Here is a 19,955-nt window from a genome sequence, read left to right as displayed (position 1 = left end):
ATTAAAAGAAACAAATCATAATTAAAAATCAACTTGATGAATTTCACTTTCACCATATTTAATTAATATTGACATAATGTTCTCCATTAGATCAAATCAAATTGTTTCAAATGCAAAAATTTATCAGGTTACTAAAAAAACGAACTGAAATATGCAAATATGAAAATAATCGTGAAATTTTGGGGAAAAATGACTTCTACGTTGATGCAAATCTGAAAATAATCGTGAAAATTTGGAAAAAAGATGAATTGCAACGATGATGCAAATAGGTTTCAAAATGCCAATCTGAAAATAATCTGCAAATCTGAAAATAATCGTTAAAATCTGATAAAATTTTTTAAGGAATTAAATCAAAAAAATAATATCATTATACTAACTAGAGATATTTAAGGCAGTGATGCTAATCTGAAAATTTTTTATATCCCTAAAAACGTGTTAATCTAATAATAAATTTTAATTAAAATCCCTTAAAACATGCTAGTATACCGTTTCAAAATGTGCTAATTAATAAAGTATTCCATTTTCCATTATTAGTTTGTCCGTGTGTTAATTAGGTATATTAATTATCCATTATTAGTTTATCCCTTTATTTTATTAATTGTTAATAAATTAATGTATTAATATAGTAAATTTATCCATTATAATTTATCCATCAATTTATTAATTGTTAATAAATTTATCCATTATAATTTATTAATTTAATAAATTATAATTAATATTATATTTATTAATAAAATGCTATAGTTGAGATATTAAATCCTATACATTGAAATTCAAATTGTAATGCTATAACTTGAGAATATTACTATATAAAATGCTATATACCTAATTTACACTATATTCAACTAAGACTATGTATTTGATAAACTGTACATGTATCTAAGTTAAAATTATACAACCATTATAAATTTCAGAGATATCTTTGTTCCCAAATATCTCAATTACATAGTGATATGGCTTTTGTTGAACTAGAAGCTCGAAATTATAACAAACTCGAGGAAGAAGAGTTTTAAAGTTTGTTGAGTCTCGAAAAATTAAGACATTTTTGAGTTTTTAAATTTTTTAATAGTTGTGATATATATCATAAATATTCAAAACTGACATTTCCATAACCAATTTGAACGGCCTAAACATCCACAAGTGCAATTAACCATTTATTACAAGAAAAATAAAATTTGCATTTGAAATTAAATCAACAACCATTTATTAATTAAAAGAAAATAAGGTTTGCAATTGACTATCGCCTTGCAAATTTATTTGAACATCAAATATATAGTACTATATTTCTTTCAATAAGAATCACTTTTTTGGACAAAGCACCTTTTGAGCAAAAGTTGGCAAAGCAAATGCAGCAGTATGAACCTATAAATCAATTAAGGAAAAAAAATAGGATTATTAGAAGACTAAGTATACATCTTAAAAAGACAAAATTTTAGTCACGCCGTTTTAAAAAAGAATGATCTCCTTTCCTTTTTAATTTATTTAAAAATGAATGTTGGCGTTTTTCTTTTTCAGTTTTCCACATGACATGTTTAAGACCACAAGATTAAAGGATAATTTTATAAATTTGACATAACTTTAATTTAAGACTAAAATGTTTTTTATTTTCTTAAACTCCGTATCAAGTTAAATTAGATCATTTTTTAAAAATAAACAGAGTAATTTAATAGACAAAAAAAAAAAAGTACCTCTGAGTTATAATACTTCAAAGGGGATTCAGATTTTGCAGAGATGATATGTACATCAACTTTGTTTACAGGATTCTTGAAATCAATTGGAGGCCCCTCAGTAGAGCAAATAACAAAACCAATAGCCCCACTGCAAATATTATATATTAGAATTATTGTTTGTATAACAACAATCAATAATATATTCAGTGCATTTCTATAAAATAGGGGTAGAAAAAAATAAGATATACTTAAATTTTACCTCTGTTCTTATGAAATTGACAAAATTGACAGAAATATCATTTTTAAGTTCACTTATTATTATTATTATTACCTATTAGTTTTATAAATCTCCAAAATTCTTTACTTTTTTTTAATGTAACTGAGCTGCATATTTATATATTCAATCTACATATTAATATATTTAAGCTAGTATTTAATGTATTATGTATTTGAGCTAGTTTTTAATATATCTGAGCTACATATTAATGTATTTGAGACAGTATTTAATGTATCCGAGCTACATATTAATTTATCCGAGCTTTAATTATGTATCCGTGTTTTTAAATTTTTGAGGAATTTCCATATTTATAAACTTTTAGGGATATATTTTAATTTTACCTTAAAGGTATGTGATTTTTATAATCTGCCCTAGAACATTATTTTCTATAGATCCTCGATTCAAAAGAAAATAGAAATTTGAAGCACGATTATAAGGAAATAAATGAGCGAAAAAAATACAAAGTAAATTGAGCAATAAATAGTATTCTCTCTTTTTCAATTTATATGATTTACTTTTCTTTTAGTATGTCCAAAAAAAATTACACGTTTCTATATTAAGTAACAATTTAACTTTAAAATGTTCATTTTGTCCTTAATGAAATGATTTATCTATCACTTATTTTAGACCACAAGTTTCAAAAAATTTTCTTTCTTTGTTTAACTTTGGTCGAGTCAAACTAATTCACATAAAATGAGACGAAGAGAGTAATAAACATTGAGTAACAAAAAAATGTGATTTCTTAATACGATTACGAATAAGGAGGGGAAGCTAGCCTCGTGTCTTTCCTACATAAAATGCTACAACTCTCGACTACCCATTAAATTTCTACCCAAATTCTTAACCTGCGTATCTTCTTATCTAGGGTTATGTTTCAGGTAAGCTTTGGCTTACCTATACCTTTCCTAACTTCTGCAATAGTCAGTCTTGCACACCTCCTTATATGCACATCCATCATCTCCTCTTCACATGTTTGAACCATTCCAGCCTCGTTTTCCTTATTTTATTCATCACAGAGGTCACTTTCACCTTGTTTCGTATATCTTCATTTCTAATCATATCTCGCCTAATATGTTCATACATCCATTTAAGCATTCTCTTCTCTACTACATTCGTTTTTAAATGTGGATATGCATAGTTGATCACACAATTCAATAATAATAAACATAACAATAATAATAGGGAAGGAGAAAAGATTGCCTTAGGTATGAAGGAACATTAGTCCATCCATAATTGACAGAGCCTTTGAAGAATATGTTGCAATCTTCAACAAGTTTTTGAATAATATCCAAGAAAATCCATGCACTTTCACCTTGAGTTGAGTAAACTCCTCCTGGCCTTAAGGCTTTTGAAACTGCCTCAAAAAAAGGCTTTTCAAAGAAAAATTTTGATGATCCTACACATGATTTCATATATTTTATCACTTCGCGTAAAAAATTAAAGACCAACACAAAATACGTAGCATAAAGCATGTCCCTTCCATTTCTAATTTAATTATAGGCTTAAGTCATATGCGGCCCCCTAAAGTTGTCTGCATAATTCATTTAAGCACCTCAACTAAGGCAACTACCTATTAAACACTTTAATTATTCAAAACTGTGTCTATTGAGCATAAAATGCTGATGTGGCTAAATAAGTGTATCTCACAGCCTAGTAGCGCGTGAATATATTCCTAATCTTTTTAAAAATAAACTTTACTCTTTTTTTTATCCTAATCAGCATTAATTAATACAACTCAAAGTATTTTTTTATTTAAAATAATATTTTTGACCAAAAAGAAAGCAACCCCACCCATCCCTGTAGGCCGTACCAATTGTCTTCTTCTTCACCCCATTTCTGCACTCTATTTTTTTTCTTTCATTTTTTTTTCACTCTTCATAAATTGAATTTGTTAAAAGAACTTGCAACAAGAAACAAATGGGACATCAAAACTATAAGAGCAATATTTGTTCTCTTTATTGATTTTGAAATAATTTATCAAAATAATTTATCTACGTAGATTTTTTTTTCATAAAGAATCTTAACAATCACTCCATTAATATATTATACTTCATAATTTATTTCACTATTTGCATTAGACTTGATTTCAAAAAGATTAATCTTTTCAAAGGAATAGAAAATGAGAAGTAATTGATGATGATGAAAAAGAAGATAAGGCAAATGATTAGGTTGACGAACTTGGAGGAGGGGGTGGGGGAGATTTTCTTTTTATCTTTTTTTTGTTGTTGCCGGAGGAATGGAATTTGTTGTTGGAATCAGGATGGCTGGTGAAGGGAAGAAGAAGAAAGGTGGGTTTGTGTGGGAATGGGGGTTTTCTTTTTTCTCCTTTTTGCTAATTAATTTTTAGGATTATTAATGATTGGAGTTTTTATTTTCATTTTTTAAAAAATAATCAAATATTTATTAGATGGGGCCCATGTGCCACATACTGCAATTTTATTGGTTACTTTTTAAAAATAGTGCGCGTGAGTTACACACACAACATTTTAAAAGCTTATTATTATTTTGTATTTAATAGGTACATATTTGTTAATATTAGAGTGTCTAATAGGTAGTAGCCTTAGTTGAGGTGTTTAAGTGAATTATGAGGACAACTTTAGGGCCGCAGATGACTTAAGCCTTAATTAATTATATACAAAACATTAGTACTACTTAATTACCAATAGGATCAGAAGAATCTACTATAATTGCATCATATGTTCCTGGAGCAGTGTTCTTCACAAATGCATTTCCTACAACATTGAAAATATATCAAAAAGTTAATATATATATATTGTTCATCCTAAATATTGTATTAATTAATTCTAATTAAATTATATGTGTGGAGTATTACCATCTTCTACATAAAGTGTTGCACGTGCATCATCGTATCCCTTAGCTATGTCAGGAAAATATTTTCTTGAAGCCTATATTTAATTGAAAAATAATAAGTATAAATAAATTTCATATATTTGAGGGCCGGGTAATTATATATTATTATAAAAGTTTTTTCAATTATAGAAATCACAGATTCTTTTATTGCTCTCGCATATATTCCCTGATGGTCTAATACGTTATTTAATGAGAGGAACATAAAAAGAGTCCGGAGCCTAAAGGGTGAAAAATGTTAACAAAAATTTCAAAACGGTATATGAATTTTTATTTTAACCAAAACGGCAAATCGCTCACGAAGTAGCGATTTTGTCCGCTGGAAAAAACAAAATCTCTGCTATAGGAGCGATTTGCAAAATTGGATTTTTTTAAAAAAAAGTTTTTTACTTTTTTTTAATTTGCTATTTTAAAAAAAAAATAAAAAAGTACTAACTAAAGTTAAACTAAATTTAAAGAAATGCCACGATTACACCCGTAAAATTATAATGATCAAGTCACAAGTCTTTAAATTTAGTTAGTACTTTCTATTTTTTTTTAAAAAAATTAAGCCTAAATCGCTGCCAAAGCTGCGACTTACTAGAAAAAAATTACTTTGGAAATCGCTGCCAAGGCAGCGATTCCTTTTAATTTTTTTTTAAAAAATAAATTCAATTTTGCAAATCGCTGCTATAGTAGCGATTTTGCTTTTTCCAGCAGTCAAAATGACTTCTTCATGAGCGATCTTACCGTTTTGATTAAAATAAAAATTTATATACTATTTTAAAATTTTTATTAACATTTTTCACCCTCTAGGCTCCGGACTCAACATAAAAATACTTACATTAACCACCATGTCATCAATTTCGACCAAATCAACTTTTTCAACAGATGGATAACGTAAAACTTCTCTTAAAGTAAATCCCATTCCTCCTCCAATAATCAGAACCTAAAAAATATCAATCAAAACTATATATAAGATATAGTCAGGATAGTGCATGTATTCAAATTTAATCGAACTTTAATATAGATATTAAACACTGGATAAGAAATTAATTTTTTTTTTTACCTTTTTGGGGTTATGAATAGAAGCAAGTGGGAGATGGACAATCATTTCAACATAAGAACATACATCTCTCTCTGTATGTTGAATTATCCCATCCAGAACTATAACTTTTCCATAAGTTAATGACTGTCACAATAATATTTAATTAATTGATGAATAATTAATAATTAATTAATTACATTATTAAATTAAATGGTAAAAAGTAGTACCTCAAAGATCATAATATCCTGGTACTTTGACTTTCCCTTGAATAATATCTTTTCTATCTTAATTGACATGATTTCTCCAGGTACTAACAATTTTTTATTCACCAATGCAAAAATCAATTATCCATCATTTAGTTAAAATAAATAAATAAATATTTCATCACAAAAAAAATATTCTTGGTAGTTTGAGGCATGTCATTGATATTGTTCTTAACGATATTTCATCTGATTGGCATAATTTCATTTGCTATGAATATTTTTGTTTGTCTAATTTGCTTGCTATTTGTAGAATCCACTTGTCAATATACAAACAAATAAGTATATACAAGTGATGTATCTATTCATTGAGGAATTTTTCAGAACTTATACAGATCAAACGTAACAACTAGATAATTATATACAGGCTAAGATAAATAAAAAAATATAAATTTTGAGTTTATACAATTATAATTAGGAGTCGAACCATAGAAATACTTGACATGAACCACGTAATTATGATTATATGTTAGTGACGAATGATAATTTAATTAAACCATAATTATATTAACTAATTAATTAAAAAATATATATTTACTTATTCATGTATTATTTTTTCTCGTAATATTTTTATTTATTATTAATCTTATTATATAAGAGGGAGTTGCAGTGTCAATAACTATATAGCTATTCATCAACCTTCTTGAATATTTTGGAATTATAAATTCTTTCTTGCTGAGCTGTATTGTATTGTTTAGACTAGAGGGCGTGTAACACGACCTATTGTTTGAGGTCCATTGGCCCTTTTTTTTTTTAACGGTTGGTTGAAGATATTATTTATATTATGATTGAAATTACAGAGACGATACACTTAAATTTAACTAGGATTTTATTATTCTTTAAACTAATATAAAATGAAATAAATACACCACAAATGCTAACATGATATAGAAAGTGTGCATACTCTCTTGAAGATAAGTAATAAGTGCACAAATTGGACACATTAATTACTAAAACTTATATATATTTACTTTTTTTTAATTTCCTTCTTTGTAAAATGTTTATTTTAATCGTTTCACTTTAATTTTTATAAATTAATTTAGCATCTTTTCACTTGTAATTAATTTTAATAAATTATGTGTATTTTTAAAAGAAATTATATAAAAGTATCCTTTAATTTTTTTTTAATGTTTTGTTTAATTTTCTTCACTTATTTTGATATTCGTTAATGATTAGCTTATTTTATATACAAGATATTTGAAATCAAATCCAACAAAGAAAATAAAAACAATAAAAAAAATGAAAGAGAAAAAACAATGAAGGTAAGTAAAAAAAAGTTTGATGATACAAGGTAAAAAATGTGCATTAACTTAATTTAAATACAAGTAAAAAAAATAAAAGTTTATTTAAAAAAATAAGAAAAATATTTTAATTTTTTATATATAATTTTTAAATTTTTTATATAGAATTTTTAATTACATATATATATATATACATACACATAGCGAACGAGTGTGTACAAACACAACTAACTTGGGTGGTTGAACGTGTGACATCAGCATAAAAGGTGCATAAAAATACTGGAAAAAAAATAAGTTCAAGGGGTAAATCATTCATATCTTTGTTGAATGATTTACTTGCATAATGAATTATACAAAATTTTTACTATTTTCTATATTTCAAATTATTTTCATATTTTTGAAAAATAATAGTCTCAAATTTTTTGTTAGTTTAGAAATTCCAGATAAAATACATTATTCTTTTCATATTTTAAAAGACATAGTAAAATAATCAAAATTTCTCCTAATTATTATTTTCTGAAGTATAGTGTAATAGACAAACACAACAAATAATTTAAAACGAATAAGAAAAATTATGTCATGGTTCTTTTTTTTTAATTGAAGAAGAAAGAAAAAAAAACTAAATAATGATATGTGCAATAATCTAATGCAAGATATTAATTAATATGATTGTTTATATAAGAGTGATAATAACCATGAAACCAAACTAAACATCAATAAATAACTATAGTTCTCGTACAATGTTACATTTCTGATAGATAATCATTCCCCACTTTATTACACATTATACATATTTTTATTTTATTTCTAAGTAATCAATTGCATAGACATAAACTTCATGCACAACAAATCTTGGTACAATAATTATGCCATAAAATCATCATTAATTTGTTTAATCAAGATTCAATCAAATCCCTTGCAAAAGACGGCAAAATAAAAGCTGATTTATGAATCTGAAAAAGGAAAAAAAAAAAAAGAACAAGGGGTTATTGACAAATTAACAAAAATAAGATATAAAATTAAAAAAAATAATTAAAAATTAAGGGGTTAGATGTGTAATTACATCAGAGTTGTAGAACTTCAAAGGTCCCTTGGATTTGACATATTTGTCAATAGAGTTCACTGGGTTCTTGAAATTAACTTCTGGTCCCTCCGTAGAGCAAAGCATGTAACCAATCACACCACTGAAAACCATATCGATTTAGAAGTCGTTTGATTATGAGGTATAAAGTATAATAATCTCAGAGAAAAATACATAATTATTTTAATTTGTGTTTAATTAAAAAGTAAGTAGTATCATAATGCCCGAATATATTATTCCACATACATAATTAAATAACTTATTTCTAATTAAGCATTCCCTAATAATTGTGGGAAATTATTTTATCTTTTTTCTAATATAGTCTATCTATATAGGACAATAAATACTAATAATAATTAATTATATACTTCAATATATATTATATCTTAGTCAAAAATAATAAAGAATTTCCCATTACAGATGGCTACAAGATTTTCTGACTCTTTTGTTTAATTTCTCCAATCATATTGACTGTTTAATTTATATATATATATTTTTTTTGGTTAAAGAATGACAAAAATTTCACATCGATAGTTAATAAGATCGGTAGACTCCTTATAAGGCTTGAACAATTATCCTCTTTTGGATCTAGCTTTTGGGGTGTGAGTTACGCCTAAGACCTAATTTCACATATAATTTCTAACCTTTCGTCTAACATATTTAAATCGTAATAAATATATATATATAGTCTAAGGATCAATTGTATATAAGACTCTAGAAAATATATATAGTTAAATTATGACAAGTGAAATCGAGAGAAATACGTACGTAGGGTAAGTAGGAACGGTAGTCCATGCATAGTTGACAGAACCCTTAAAGACCTGTCGACAATTTGCAATAACTTTTTTAATCAGATGCATGTGAAGCCAAATACTTTCTGCCTGTGTACACACTACTCCTCCCGGCCTTAGGGCTTTTGCCACTGCTTCAAAAAATGGCCTTTCAAACAAGTCTTTTGCTGGACCTGTACATTAATAGTATGTACCATGCAGATCGTAAGTTTGATATACTGACAATATATATGATTTTTTAAAGTCAAACTCAAATAATTTATGGCAAATTTGATATGATAACATGAAAAATAGAATAATTATTTGCTATTCAATCACAGACTACTATAACATATATGCAACGTAATTTGTGTATTGTCTTATTTTATGAAGATATAGAAAGATTGTTTCTGATAGAACGTCTCCATTCAAATAAAACATATCAAAAATCAAACAAGTAAAACAAATACAATAGTAAAGAAATCATGTTGAAAACAATCACTATGTATACTAAAACAACTATTTTTCAACTGAAGTTCCCCAGCAGTGACTATTTTCACATATCTTTTGATTAAATCGTTCAGAAAAGAAAATTAATAATATTTTCATACGAAAAAATTAGAAAGTTTTTCGCTATTTGAATGAGAATCTGTTTGCTATCATGCATTTTTTCAATATATTGATAAGGTCAAAAATAAATGAAAAAAATCATGTTTTATAACACAAATTTTCATTTATTTGAGGTGAAAAACACTTTTATTTCTAGTAGTCGATGAAGAAGAGAATACTAATAACAATAATTAATCTTACAACTATAGCAAATTAAATAAGAAATACTACTAAAAATCGAATCATAACAATGTAAATCAATTATTACTAAACGATAATTTTGTTAATTAACCTTATCATTTATTTTTCTGTAAATAAATTACCAATAGGATCAGAAGAGTCAACAATAATTGCATCATAGTATCCAGGTTGAGCAGCTTTCACAAATGCAGCTCCTAATAAGATGAAGATAAAATCAAATTAATTGACATAGATGAAGAAATTAAAATAAAATCAAGATTGTTAATTAATTAACGTTAATTAAATTAATTAATTACCATCGCCAATAATAAGGCTGACTCTTGGATCATCAAATCCTGCTGCTAGGTATGGGAAAAACTTTCTAGATACCTATCGAAAAAAAGAAGAATATAAAAATAAGAAAGTTATAATATTGTTTGTAAAATGATTATAAAAATTTACATTATAATATATCGATTTAAAAATAAAAATTATTTTACCTAGAAAATTTGGTCAGAATGATAAAATACTACGTTTCACACTATGTTATTTTACCTTTTTAAACATTTTTACCTTTTTAACTTTAATACCTTTTAATTAAAAAATGAAAAAAAAATCAGTTTATTTTAAAATAAAAAACATATTATAGACTTTTTAAATATACGATCATTTAACATTAATCATAATTTAAATTAAACTTACATCTACGACCACATCATCGATCTCAACTATGTCTATTTTTTCGATAGTTGGATAACGAGAAACCTCAAACAACGTGAAACCAATCCCTCCACCGATGATTAACACCTGAAATACAAGTATTAGTGACTGCTTTTAAAATTGTAATCCTTAAACCTATACAGAAAAATAATTTTATCGTTGATCTAAAAAATGATTAGAAATAATTAATTAACCTTTTTAGGGGATGGAATGGAACCAAGTGGGAGATGAACAATCATCTCAGTGTAGGGAAATCCACCATTCTCTGTGTGTTGAATTGCCCCATCCAATGTTAATACCTTCCCATACGTTGCTGACTGTCCACGTATATTCGCACGATATTTATATCAAATAAATATCAAATCGATACAATTTATTATAATAGAGTATACATAATACATGCATTAACTGATCATGGTTAAAGTAATAATTATGTATAATCATTATTCATTATACAAGTGAAATATATTTATTTGATGTAAGTATATTTACCTCAAAGAGCATAACATCTTGATAATCAGACTTTCCTTGGAATAGTAATTTTTCAATTTTAAGTGAAAATGCTTCACCTGCATATAATTTGATTATACTATAATGGTTAAAATTATCGAAGTAAAACGAACAAATTGAAATTGATAAAATAACAAAGAAGAGTAATATTTGAGCAAATGTTATTATATCAGAGTACTATATATTATGCTGATAGTACAAGATTTCTAATGCTATATTTCACTTAAATGGCAGATCAGTACATATACATTATATGCACGGATAGAATATAATAAATAAGTATTTTTAAAAATAAATTGACCGTGTTATTTTCTTATCCACAATCACCAAAGAGAAGTTAATATATAATATATAAACACAATCAAATTAAATAACTTATAAAATGGAGCAAATAATCTACTATTACTATATTAAAAATGATCATTAGCGGCAATTAAATTAATCACTGCTAAATATATATTTTTAGCAGCAATTAACACTTGTTTTATATGTTCCTAAAGCCTTTAGCGACACTGATTCTGATGATACTTAACTAATACCGGTAAAAACTTAGCACTCTTTATTAATGTCATTATTTAATGCCGCTAAAAATTATTTTTATTATAGCGTATAGTATTAGATTAAAATTTACATAGATAGTATAAAATAATTAAAAATATATATATAACTTAAACTCTAAATGATATTACAAGTAATAAAAGTGTAAAATTTAATTAATAACACAAAAATAAAACAGGTTACCTGATATAACATACATACAAAATTTACATATAATTATGTAATAAAAATTAGATGGTTATTAGTGTGTAGTAACGGAGCTAGCAGTCTATACAAGTTCAACAAAAGTAGATTTAATATTGATTAAAAATGAAAATTCAGAATTCGTAAACTCAAAATGTTAACATAATTTTAAGACGATTAACCTGGCCATAGTGCGCTGAACTCTGAAAACCAACCCGGTTTGATAGAGTTAGTGAACTCTACAAGCTTATTCTCATTGTTATGGGTGTGGGAGTTGCCATTAACATATCCATTGCCATTGCAAATACTACCATTTTTGTGAATAATTTTGGTGTTAGTGTTGGTGGTGGTGGTGCCATTGTTGTGATTGTTCATTATGACCTCCATTATTCAAATTGAAATGAGAGATTATATTTGATGAAATTATTTTTTGAAAGGCTTCTTCACTTTTTGCCTGTTTATTACCTTAGCATTGCATGCATATTTATAGTGAAGGTTTTTTAGCTTTATTATAAACTTACTATTGTTGTGCCCTTGCCATCTTGGAATTATCCGCCTGACTCTTTTTGTTTCATTTTATGCGATACTGTTACTATATGAAAAGTTAAAATAATATTTTAAAGTACAAAGTTTTTTAAATATTTTGAATTGTTAATTATTATAATTGTACCGTTTTTTAATGTAGTTTTTAAATATGCAAATTTAATTTTAATTTTTTTTAAAAATTATCTGTCTGAATCCTCATACAAAAGTTAGATAGTTTGACCATCGTAGTTTGGATTAATGCCATTTAAAGTGTAACGAAGTGAGTATATATTTTTGTTAGCGGTGCAATTTGTGGAGGAACCAATATTTTCACCAGAAAAAATTTAAATTGTTAAAAAAACACAAGTATATATATAATAATATACTCTTTCGTTTTAAAATAAGTCTCATTTTAGCAAGGAACTAAACGTTGTCTCAGAATTAAAGACTAAAATTAGTATGATTTTTTCAACTATATCTTCATATTAAATACCTTTTTTTTTTTAATAGTACTCAATTTAAAAAAATATTTAACAAATAACCATAACTTAGAAAGTTATATTTTTTAATGAATTAAATTGACATTTATTTCGAAACAATAAGAGATTTTTTTGGTGGAGATATGTCAATTAACATATGATTCGACGCCTTATAAGTGCAATGATTGTTGATAATATATTATTTAAATGAAAGCTTATTATGGACAGTTCGTGGAGGTTTACTTATTATTACATTATATATAAGGGATAATATATAAGTATTCCTCAATCTATGTCCGAAATTTGAGAGACACATTTATATTATATTTAGGTATTATTATCTCCTAAATTTATTTTATTAATAATTTTCTATCTTATTTCGACCTATGTGGTACTATCTTGTAGGTTTAACGCTGATTGACTTTTTTTTTTCAAGCTAGCGCCACGTAGACCGAAAATAAGTAAAATATTACTTATAAAATAAGTTCAGGAATAATAAAATCTTAATATAGTATAAATATATTTTCAAAATTTCACACATAAATTAAGAGGATATTTGTACATTTTTCCTTATATATAATAAAATCCTTGTTTACCCTTTTGGGTTAGTAAATAATGGACCTACAAATCAACGTGAGATCGCACGTATATACTCCAAGTAGCTAATAATATTAATTTATTATTATAGCACCTGTTTGCTTTCCAAGTTAATTATTTGATACTATATTATATATTATTCTACAAATTATTTCTCTCGAAAATTGAAATAAGATAATAAAAAATATCCTTTTTTTAAATTTTAATCTGAAGAGCCCCATGTGAAATTCTGTTCTATCAACCTGTATGTTGAATTGAATTAATTATTAGTTAAAATAAATGGGTGAATTTACCACATTTAATTATCTTATCTTATTTAGTTGTTTTTTTTTTAATTTTATCACCAGAAAATATAAAATTAGTTATGAAATTTATTGATAATATCTAATTAATTCATTGTTAAAATGCTTTTAATTAGTCAATTTCCTTTTAATATTTCGTCTCTAATATGTAGATAAATGGGATTAACATAAAACTTTTGTGATTAGCTACAAAAATTTGTTTATCGCTAAAACGCTCTGAGCTAATTTATATTTTATTTTTAAAATCAATTGTTTAACTTTATGAGATTTTTGTTGTTTAACTATAAATTTTTATTTATCGTTAAAATATTTCAGCTAGCTTATTAATTTTCCTTACAAATCACCGCTAACACGTAGCTAAATGAGATTAACATGAAACTTTTGTTATTTAGCTACAAATTTCATCTATCATTAATTCCTTGATTTTTTTCATTTGTGCTCCGCACTAAGGAAAATGTGTTTTTACGAAAAAAAATTTAATTTGCAAAATATTATATATAATACACAAGTAAAAAATATTATCTTCTCAAATTTTATACATAACTATATAATTAATCAACAAGTTAAATAGAATTCTTCTTGTACTTCTCAAATTTTTAAGTTTCATTTGCAAAATTTCAAGTAGTCGAAGCTTCTTTCAATTAGAAAATTAGTAACTCACATAAAATATGAATGAGTAAGTACATTTTTTGCAAGAAATATTTTATGAAAGAAAATATGAAATAGGTGAACAATCAGCATCAGTACTCGTATCAGATAAAAGATACTCCTATATAAGTATTTTTTTAATTTTTTATTCGATGTGTGGTATTGGAATATAATTATTTTGCTTCACGTAGAACTTCATTCGGAGAAAACGCTCTCTATCAAGAATTTTTCAATACCCAAAGCTCTAACTCAAGATATTTAATTAAGAAAAAAGTAATATCATCTACTGTAGCACATCTTTTAACGATGATAAAAGATATATAAATATTAATATTACACTATGTATTTACATGCACTAATTAAATATAGCATTTTACGTAGATAACATGCTCACGAGAGAAATTCTGAAATATGTGAATATTCTTGTGATCCAAGTTTTTCATATTTTACCAATTTTTAGCTCCAAATATTATTTACTTTCTTTACCATTTTTTTTTCATTTATAAGTTCTTTAACAAATATATTTAATTACTAATAAATGAACTTGTGTCAAATTGAAGAGAGCTACAAAAACTCCATGGATGAAAGCTTGATCAAAAAGGAAGAAGAAGGAGCATTGAAAAAGTGTGAACAATTTTCTTTCAGTTTTTTGGTAACTGAAAATGTGAGCTACATGTGGTTATATAACCACCAAAACAGAACTAACCAAAACAGAAAACTTTAACTAACTTCCTGAATAGCTAACTAATTGAATTAACAGCTAATTAATTACATTAACAACTATGTGTAATGACTAATTTAACCTCAATACCCCCCCTCAAATTGGAGCAGAGGTGATCGAAACCAATTTGTCTAGAATTGTAGAATGCTTGATCCCAGTAAGTGCCTTTGTGAGAACATCTGCCAACTGATTAGTAGTGTCAACATGATGCAACGAAATAAGCCCTTCTTGGAGTTTTGATCTCACAAAATGACAATCCACTTCTATATGTTTCGTACGTTCATGAAAAACAGGATTTTTAGCAATATGTATGGCTGCTTGGCTATCACAAAACACAGGAAATGGTGTAGTCTGATGTATATTCAGCTCTTCAAACAACCTTTGCAACCAGGTTAACTCACCTACTACCTTTCTCAATGATCTGTACTCTGCTTCAGCTGAAGAGAGTGAAATTGTTTCTTGTTTCTTGGACTTCCAGCTAATAGGACTGTCGCCTAACAATACAATGTAACCACTAACAGATCTCCTTGAATCAGGACAAGCAGCCCAATCAGAATCGCAATATGCTTGTACATCAAAGTTGGCAACAGATGACATAAAAACACCTAGAGTAGGATCTTTCTTGAGGTATCTTAACATATGAAAAGCAGCCTGTAGATGAGGCTCTCTAGGATCTTGCATGTACTGGCTGAGAAGTTGCACGCCATAAGCGAGATCAAGCCTAGTATGTGTGAGGAAATTCAACTTGCCAATCAGTTTTCTGTAATAAGTAGGGTCATCCAGAACCTTCCCTTCATGGGATCTTAGCTTGACATTTGGATCTAGTGGAGAAGACAAAGGAGCCATGTGATCACAATTGAACTCTTTGAGAAGATCCAACACAAACTTTCTCTGAGAAATCAGAATCCCATCATCTTTGTACAAGACTTCCAAGCCTAGAAAGTAATGTAGTCTGCCAAGATCTTTGATCTTAAACTGATTGTCAAGGAACCTTTTTAGCTCCTCAATTTCATTAGTGTCTGTTCCTGTCAGTAAGATATCATCCACATAAACACCTAGAAAGACATTAGATGTACCTCTTTTCTTGTAAAACAGTGAATAGTCATGAGGAGAGTGTTCATATCCTCTTGTGTGTAGTGCCTCAGTCAGCTTTTCATACCACTGCCTACTAGCCTGCTTTAAACCATATAGTGACTTGTTTAACTTGCAAACTAAATTCTTGTGAGGAGTGGCCAAACCTGGTGGAATGTCCATATACACTTCCTCATGTAAATCTCCATGTAGGAAGGCATTATTCACATCAAGCTGATGTATGTTCCACTTTTTCTTTGCAGCAACAGCAATAAGTGTTCTCACAGTGGTCATCTTGACCACAGGTGAGAAGGTTTCTGTATAGTCTATGCCATGATGTTGAGTATATCCCTTTACTACAAGTCTTGCTTTATACCTTTCTACACTTCCATCAGCCTTGTGTTTAACCTTGTAAACCCACCTACAACCAACAGACTTCTTACCCTTTGGCAGGTTTGTGAGAGTCCAAGTATTGTTGTCATGCAGGGCAAGAAATTCTTGTGTCATTGCCTTTTGCCATGCAGGATCCATAGATGCTTCCTCATATGAATTAGGTTCACAATCATGAGAAATATTCATTACACAGGACTGACTATCAGAACTAAAAACATCAGGAGACACATGATGCTTAAGAGTGAAAAGGGCATTCAAGGGTAAAGAATGTGGTTGTGGTGGTTGTGAATTCGAAATATTTGAGGATGGTATATTGTGAACATAGTCAGTTAAGTATGTAGGAGTCTTATGTAGCCTTTGGGATCTTCTAGGCTGTGGTATAGCTGTGAAATTTTCAGGTGTGATATGAGTAGGTGAAGTTGTATTTTCAGGAGTAATATGAGTAGGTGATGTGGTGGTATCTTTGCTGGAGTAAATTTGATCATCATATGATGTTGGATAATCATGAAGAGACACACTATAAAAGGGGAATTTTGGAAAGTGAGTAGGGTCTTTAGACATGGCAAAAGGAAATATAGTTTCATGAAAGATAACATCCCTTGAGACATGGATTTTCTGAGTGGATAAGTTCAAGACTTTGTAACCCTTTGTAGCATAAGGATATCCAACAAACACATGTGGTATGGTTTTGGGATCAAACTTAGTTCTGTGAGCTTTTGGAGTAGTAGGATAACATAAACATCCAAAGCTCTTTAGGTGAGAGTAGACAGGCTTGTGTTTATATAAAATTTCATATGGAGTTTTATTGTGAAGAGGAAAAGAAGGCAGCCTATTGATAAGGTATGTGGAAGCAAGTATACACTCACCCCAATATTTCACTGGGAGTTTAGACTGAAAAAGTAGAGCCCTTGCTGTCTCAAGAATATATTTGTGCTTTCTTTCGACCACACCATTTTGTTGAGGAGTATAAGGGCAAGATTTCTGATGGATGATCCCTTTGGATTGAAAAAATAGAGTGGTTTCATTGCTAGTGAATTCCAAACCATTATCTGATCTGATGGTTTTAACAGTGGTGCTGAACTGGTTCTCTACCATGAGTATAAAGGTTTTAAGGACATGGAAAGCATTGCTTTTACAACTTAGAAGTTGTGTCCAGGTAGATTTACTAAAGTCATCTACTAGGGTAATGAAATACTTGAAGTTATCATGAGTTGTTGTTTGATATGGACCCCAGATGTCAACATGTAATAGTTCAAAAATGCCAGTAGTGGTATGTGTTTTTGGTGGAAAGGGTAATCTGGATTGTCTTGCCATGGGACATATAGGACAGAAGAAAGGTTGTTTTGATGAGAATTTTGCTGGTATGGAAGATATATTTTTCATCTTCACAAAGGGTACATGACCAAGTCTATAATGCCACAGCAGATCCACACTATCATTAGGAAAGGAACAAGAAATAAAAGAGTTGTTAGTAACATTGTCTTTATTACCAACAAGAGAAGAGTTTATTTCATCTGAATGAGAGTTACAAGAAAGAGATGTACATTGTACTTTATTACTGGATGAAGGGTAGGGAGAAGATGAATAATGCTGAGCATGTGAGTTCTTTTGTAAGCAATCTGAGCAAAGGAAATAAAGGCCACCATGCATCTTACCAATTTCCAGAGGCCTCTTCAGTGAAGGGGCCTGCAACATACAAGAGGTGTTAGAAAAAGAGACAGTGCATTGAAGATGGTTCACAAGAGAGTTGATGGAGATTAAATTGTATTTGAATGATGGGGCATACAATACTCCTGATAAGGTGATCTTAGGTGTAAGATGTACACTACCAACTACTGTGATTTTGACTCTATATCCATTTGGTAACTTGACTAACATAGGATAAGGTAGATTTACTGGATTTATAAGGTTATTTTTGTTAAAAGTCATGTGATGAGAAGCTCCTGAGTCTAGAATCCATAGATCAGTCCTTGTTTTGAAACATTCACATGAAAGTTTGATATAATCAAGAGAAAAAGAGCAAGCAAAACCACCTGCAAAGTTCACAGATCCACACACTCCATCATTTTGAAACTGATTCAGTAAGTGGGAAACTTGATCATATTGCTCCTTGGTGATACTGATGTTCTCACTTCCTTGAGGATCATTACAAGAGGTTGAACTTGATTCCTTTGTTTGTCCACTAGTATCTCCATCACAGGACAGTCTTACAGAATTTGCTGATGCACCTCTTCCTTTATTGTTAGGTCTTGGATTTGGATATGTGTTTTGAACTGTGTTCCTTGGATTATGCTGATCTCGAGCAGAGCCATTTGTGTCATTAGATGGATAGCCATGCAACTTGTAACACTTTGCTCTAACATGTCCTGGTCTTCTACAATAGTCACAGAAAGGTCTTCCTCTTGGTGTTGTATTGGAGGTAGAATAGTTTGTTTGAAAACTTCTACCTCCTGAACTTGATGAAACTGCAGCTAGAGAACTATTCTCAGTAAACATTTGATTATTTGGTTTAAATTCTCGTTGTTTTTCCTCCTGCACTAGTAAGGCAAAAGCTTGTGCCAAAGATGGTAGGGGATTCATCATCAAGATACTTCCCCTAATTGTAGTATACACCACATTTAACCCCATCAGAAATTGAATCAACCGTCTGTCTTGTTCTGCCTTCTGAACATTAGCTTTAGCTCCACACACACACACACAACTACACTGACTTGCAACACACAGACTGTTTAATTCTTCCCAAAGTTTCTTCATACGAGTGTAATATGTTGTGATATCGAGAATACCTTGATTAAGGTCATTTATCTCCTTCTGAGTTTGATACAATTTGGCTCCATTTGTTTGATCATATCGATCCTCCAGTTCTGTCCATAACTCCAAAGCATCATTAACATATTCAACACTATCAGCAATGTCTCGATCTAGAGAGTTGAGAATCCATGAAGTGACCATATCATCGCATCTCACCCATTGACGATAACTGGAATGGTTCACCTCTGGTCGCTTACACTCTCCATTGATGAACACTAGCTTGTTCTTCACTGACAAGCTACGAAGTACACTACGACGCCATGAATGAAAACCAGTGCCATTGAAAGGAACTGGTACAAGTACTGCTCCAGGATTGTCTGAGGGATGAATATAGAAGTGACTCCCTGTATCAATTCCAGATGAAGGAACACTGTCCAATGCAGTGCTCGTAGATGCAGAATTTGTCATTGTTTTTCGAAAAACAGAAAATCGAATTCACAGAGGATTTGATGCG

General features: G+C 28.8%; 2 protein-coding genes across 2 annotated transcripts; both read right to left on the bottom strand.

Annotated features, from left to right (window-relative positions):
* Nucleotides 1–1,299: 1,299 nt before the first annotated feature.
* Nucleotides 1,300–7,046, bottom strand: LOC107022355 (spermidine synthase 2-like). The gene is made up of 9 exons (XM_015222991.1): nt 7,007–7,046; nt 6,070–6,152; nt 5,864–5,986; nt 5,639–5,743; nt 4,781–4,853; nt 4,608–4,679; nt 3,148–3,343; nt 1,689–1,818; nt 1,300–1,362 (listed from the first exon to the last, which is right to left on the bottom strand). Exons 1-9 carry the CDS (start codon nt 7,044–7,046, stop codon nt 1,300–1,302), a joined length of 885 nt encoding a protein of 294 aa, XP_015078477.1.
* Nucleotides 7,047–8,045: 999 nt separating this feature from the next.
* Nucleotides 8,046–12,356, bottom strand: LOC107022573 (putrescine N-methyltransferase 3-like). The gene is made up of 9 exons (XM_015223168.2): nt 12,137–12,356; nt 11,196–11,272; nt 10,898–11,020; nt 10,686–10,790; nt 10,301–10,373; nt 10,127–10,198; nt 9,193–9,388; nt 8,407–8,527; nt 8,046–8,296 (listed from the first exon to the last, which is right to left on the bottom strand). Exons 1-9 carry the CDS (start codon nt 12,339–12,341, stop codon nt 8,240–8,242), a joined length of 1,029 nt encoding a protein of 342 aa, XP_015078654.1. The 5' UTR covers nt 12,342–12,356; the 3' UTR covers nt 8,046–8,239.
* Between the last annotated feature and the right edge of the window lie 7,599 nt (nt 12,357–19,955).

Source organism: Solanum pennellii, chromosome 6 (genome assembly GCF_001406875.1).
Source record: "Solanum pennellii chromosome 6, SPENNV200".
In the NCBI taxonomy this organism is placed as follows: Eukaryota; Viridiplantae; Streptophyta; class Magnoliopsida; order Solanales; family Solanaceae; genus Solanum; species Solanum pennellii.
The sequence above is the reverse complement of the archived record's forward strand: the minus strand, read 5'-3'. Positions and strand labels throughout refer to the sequence as shown.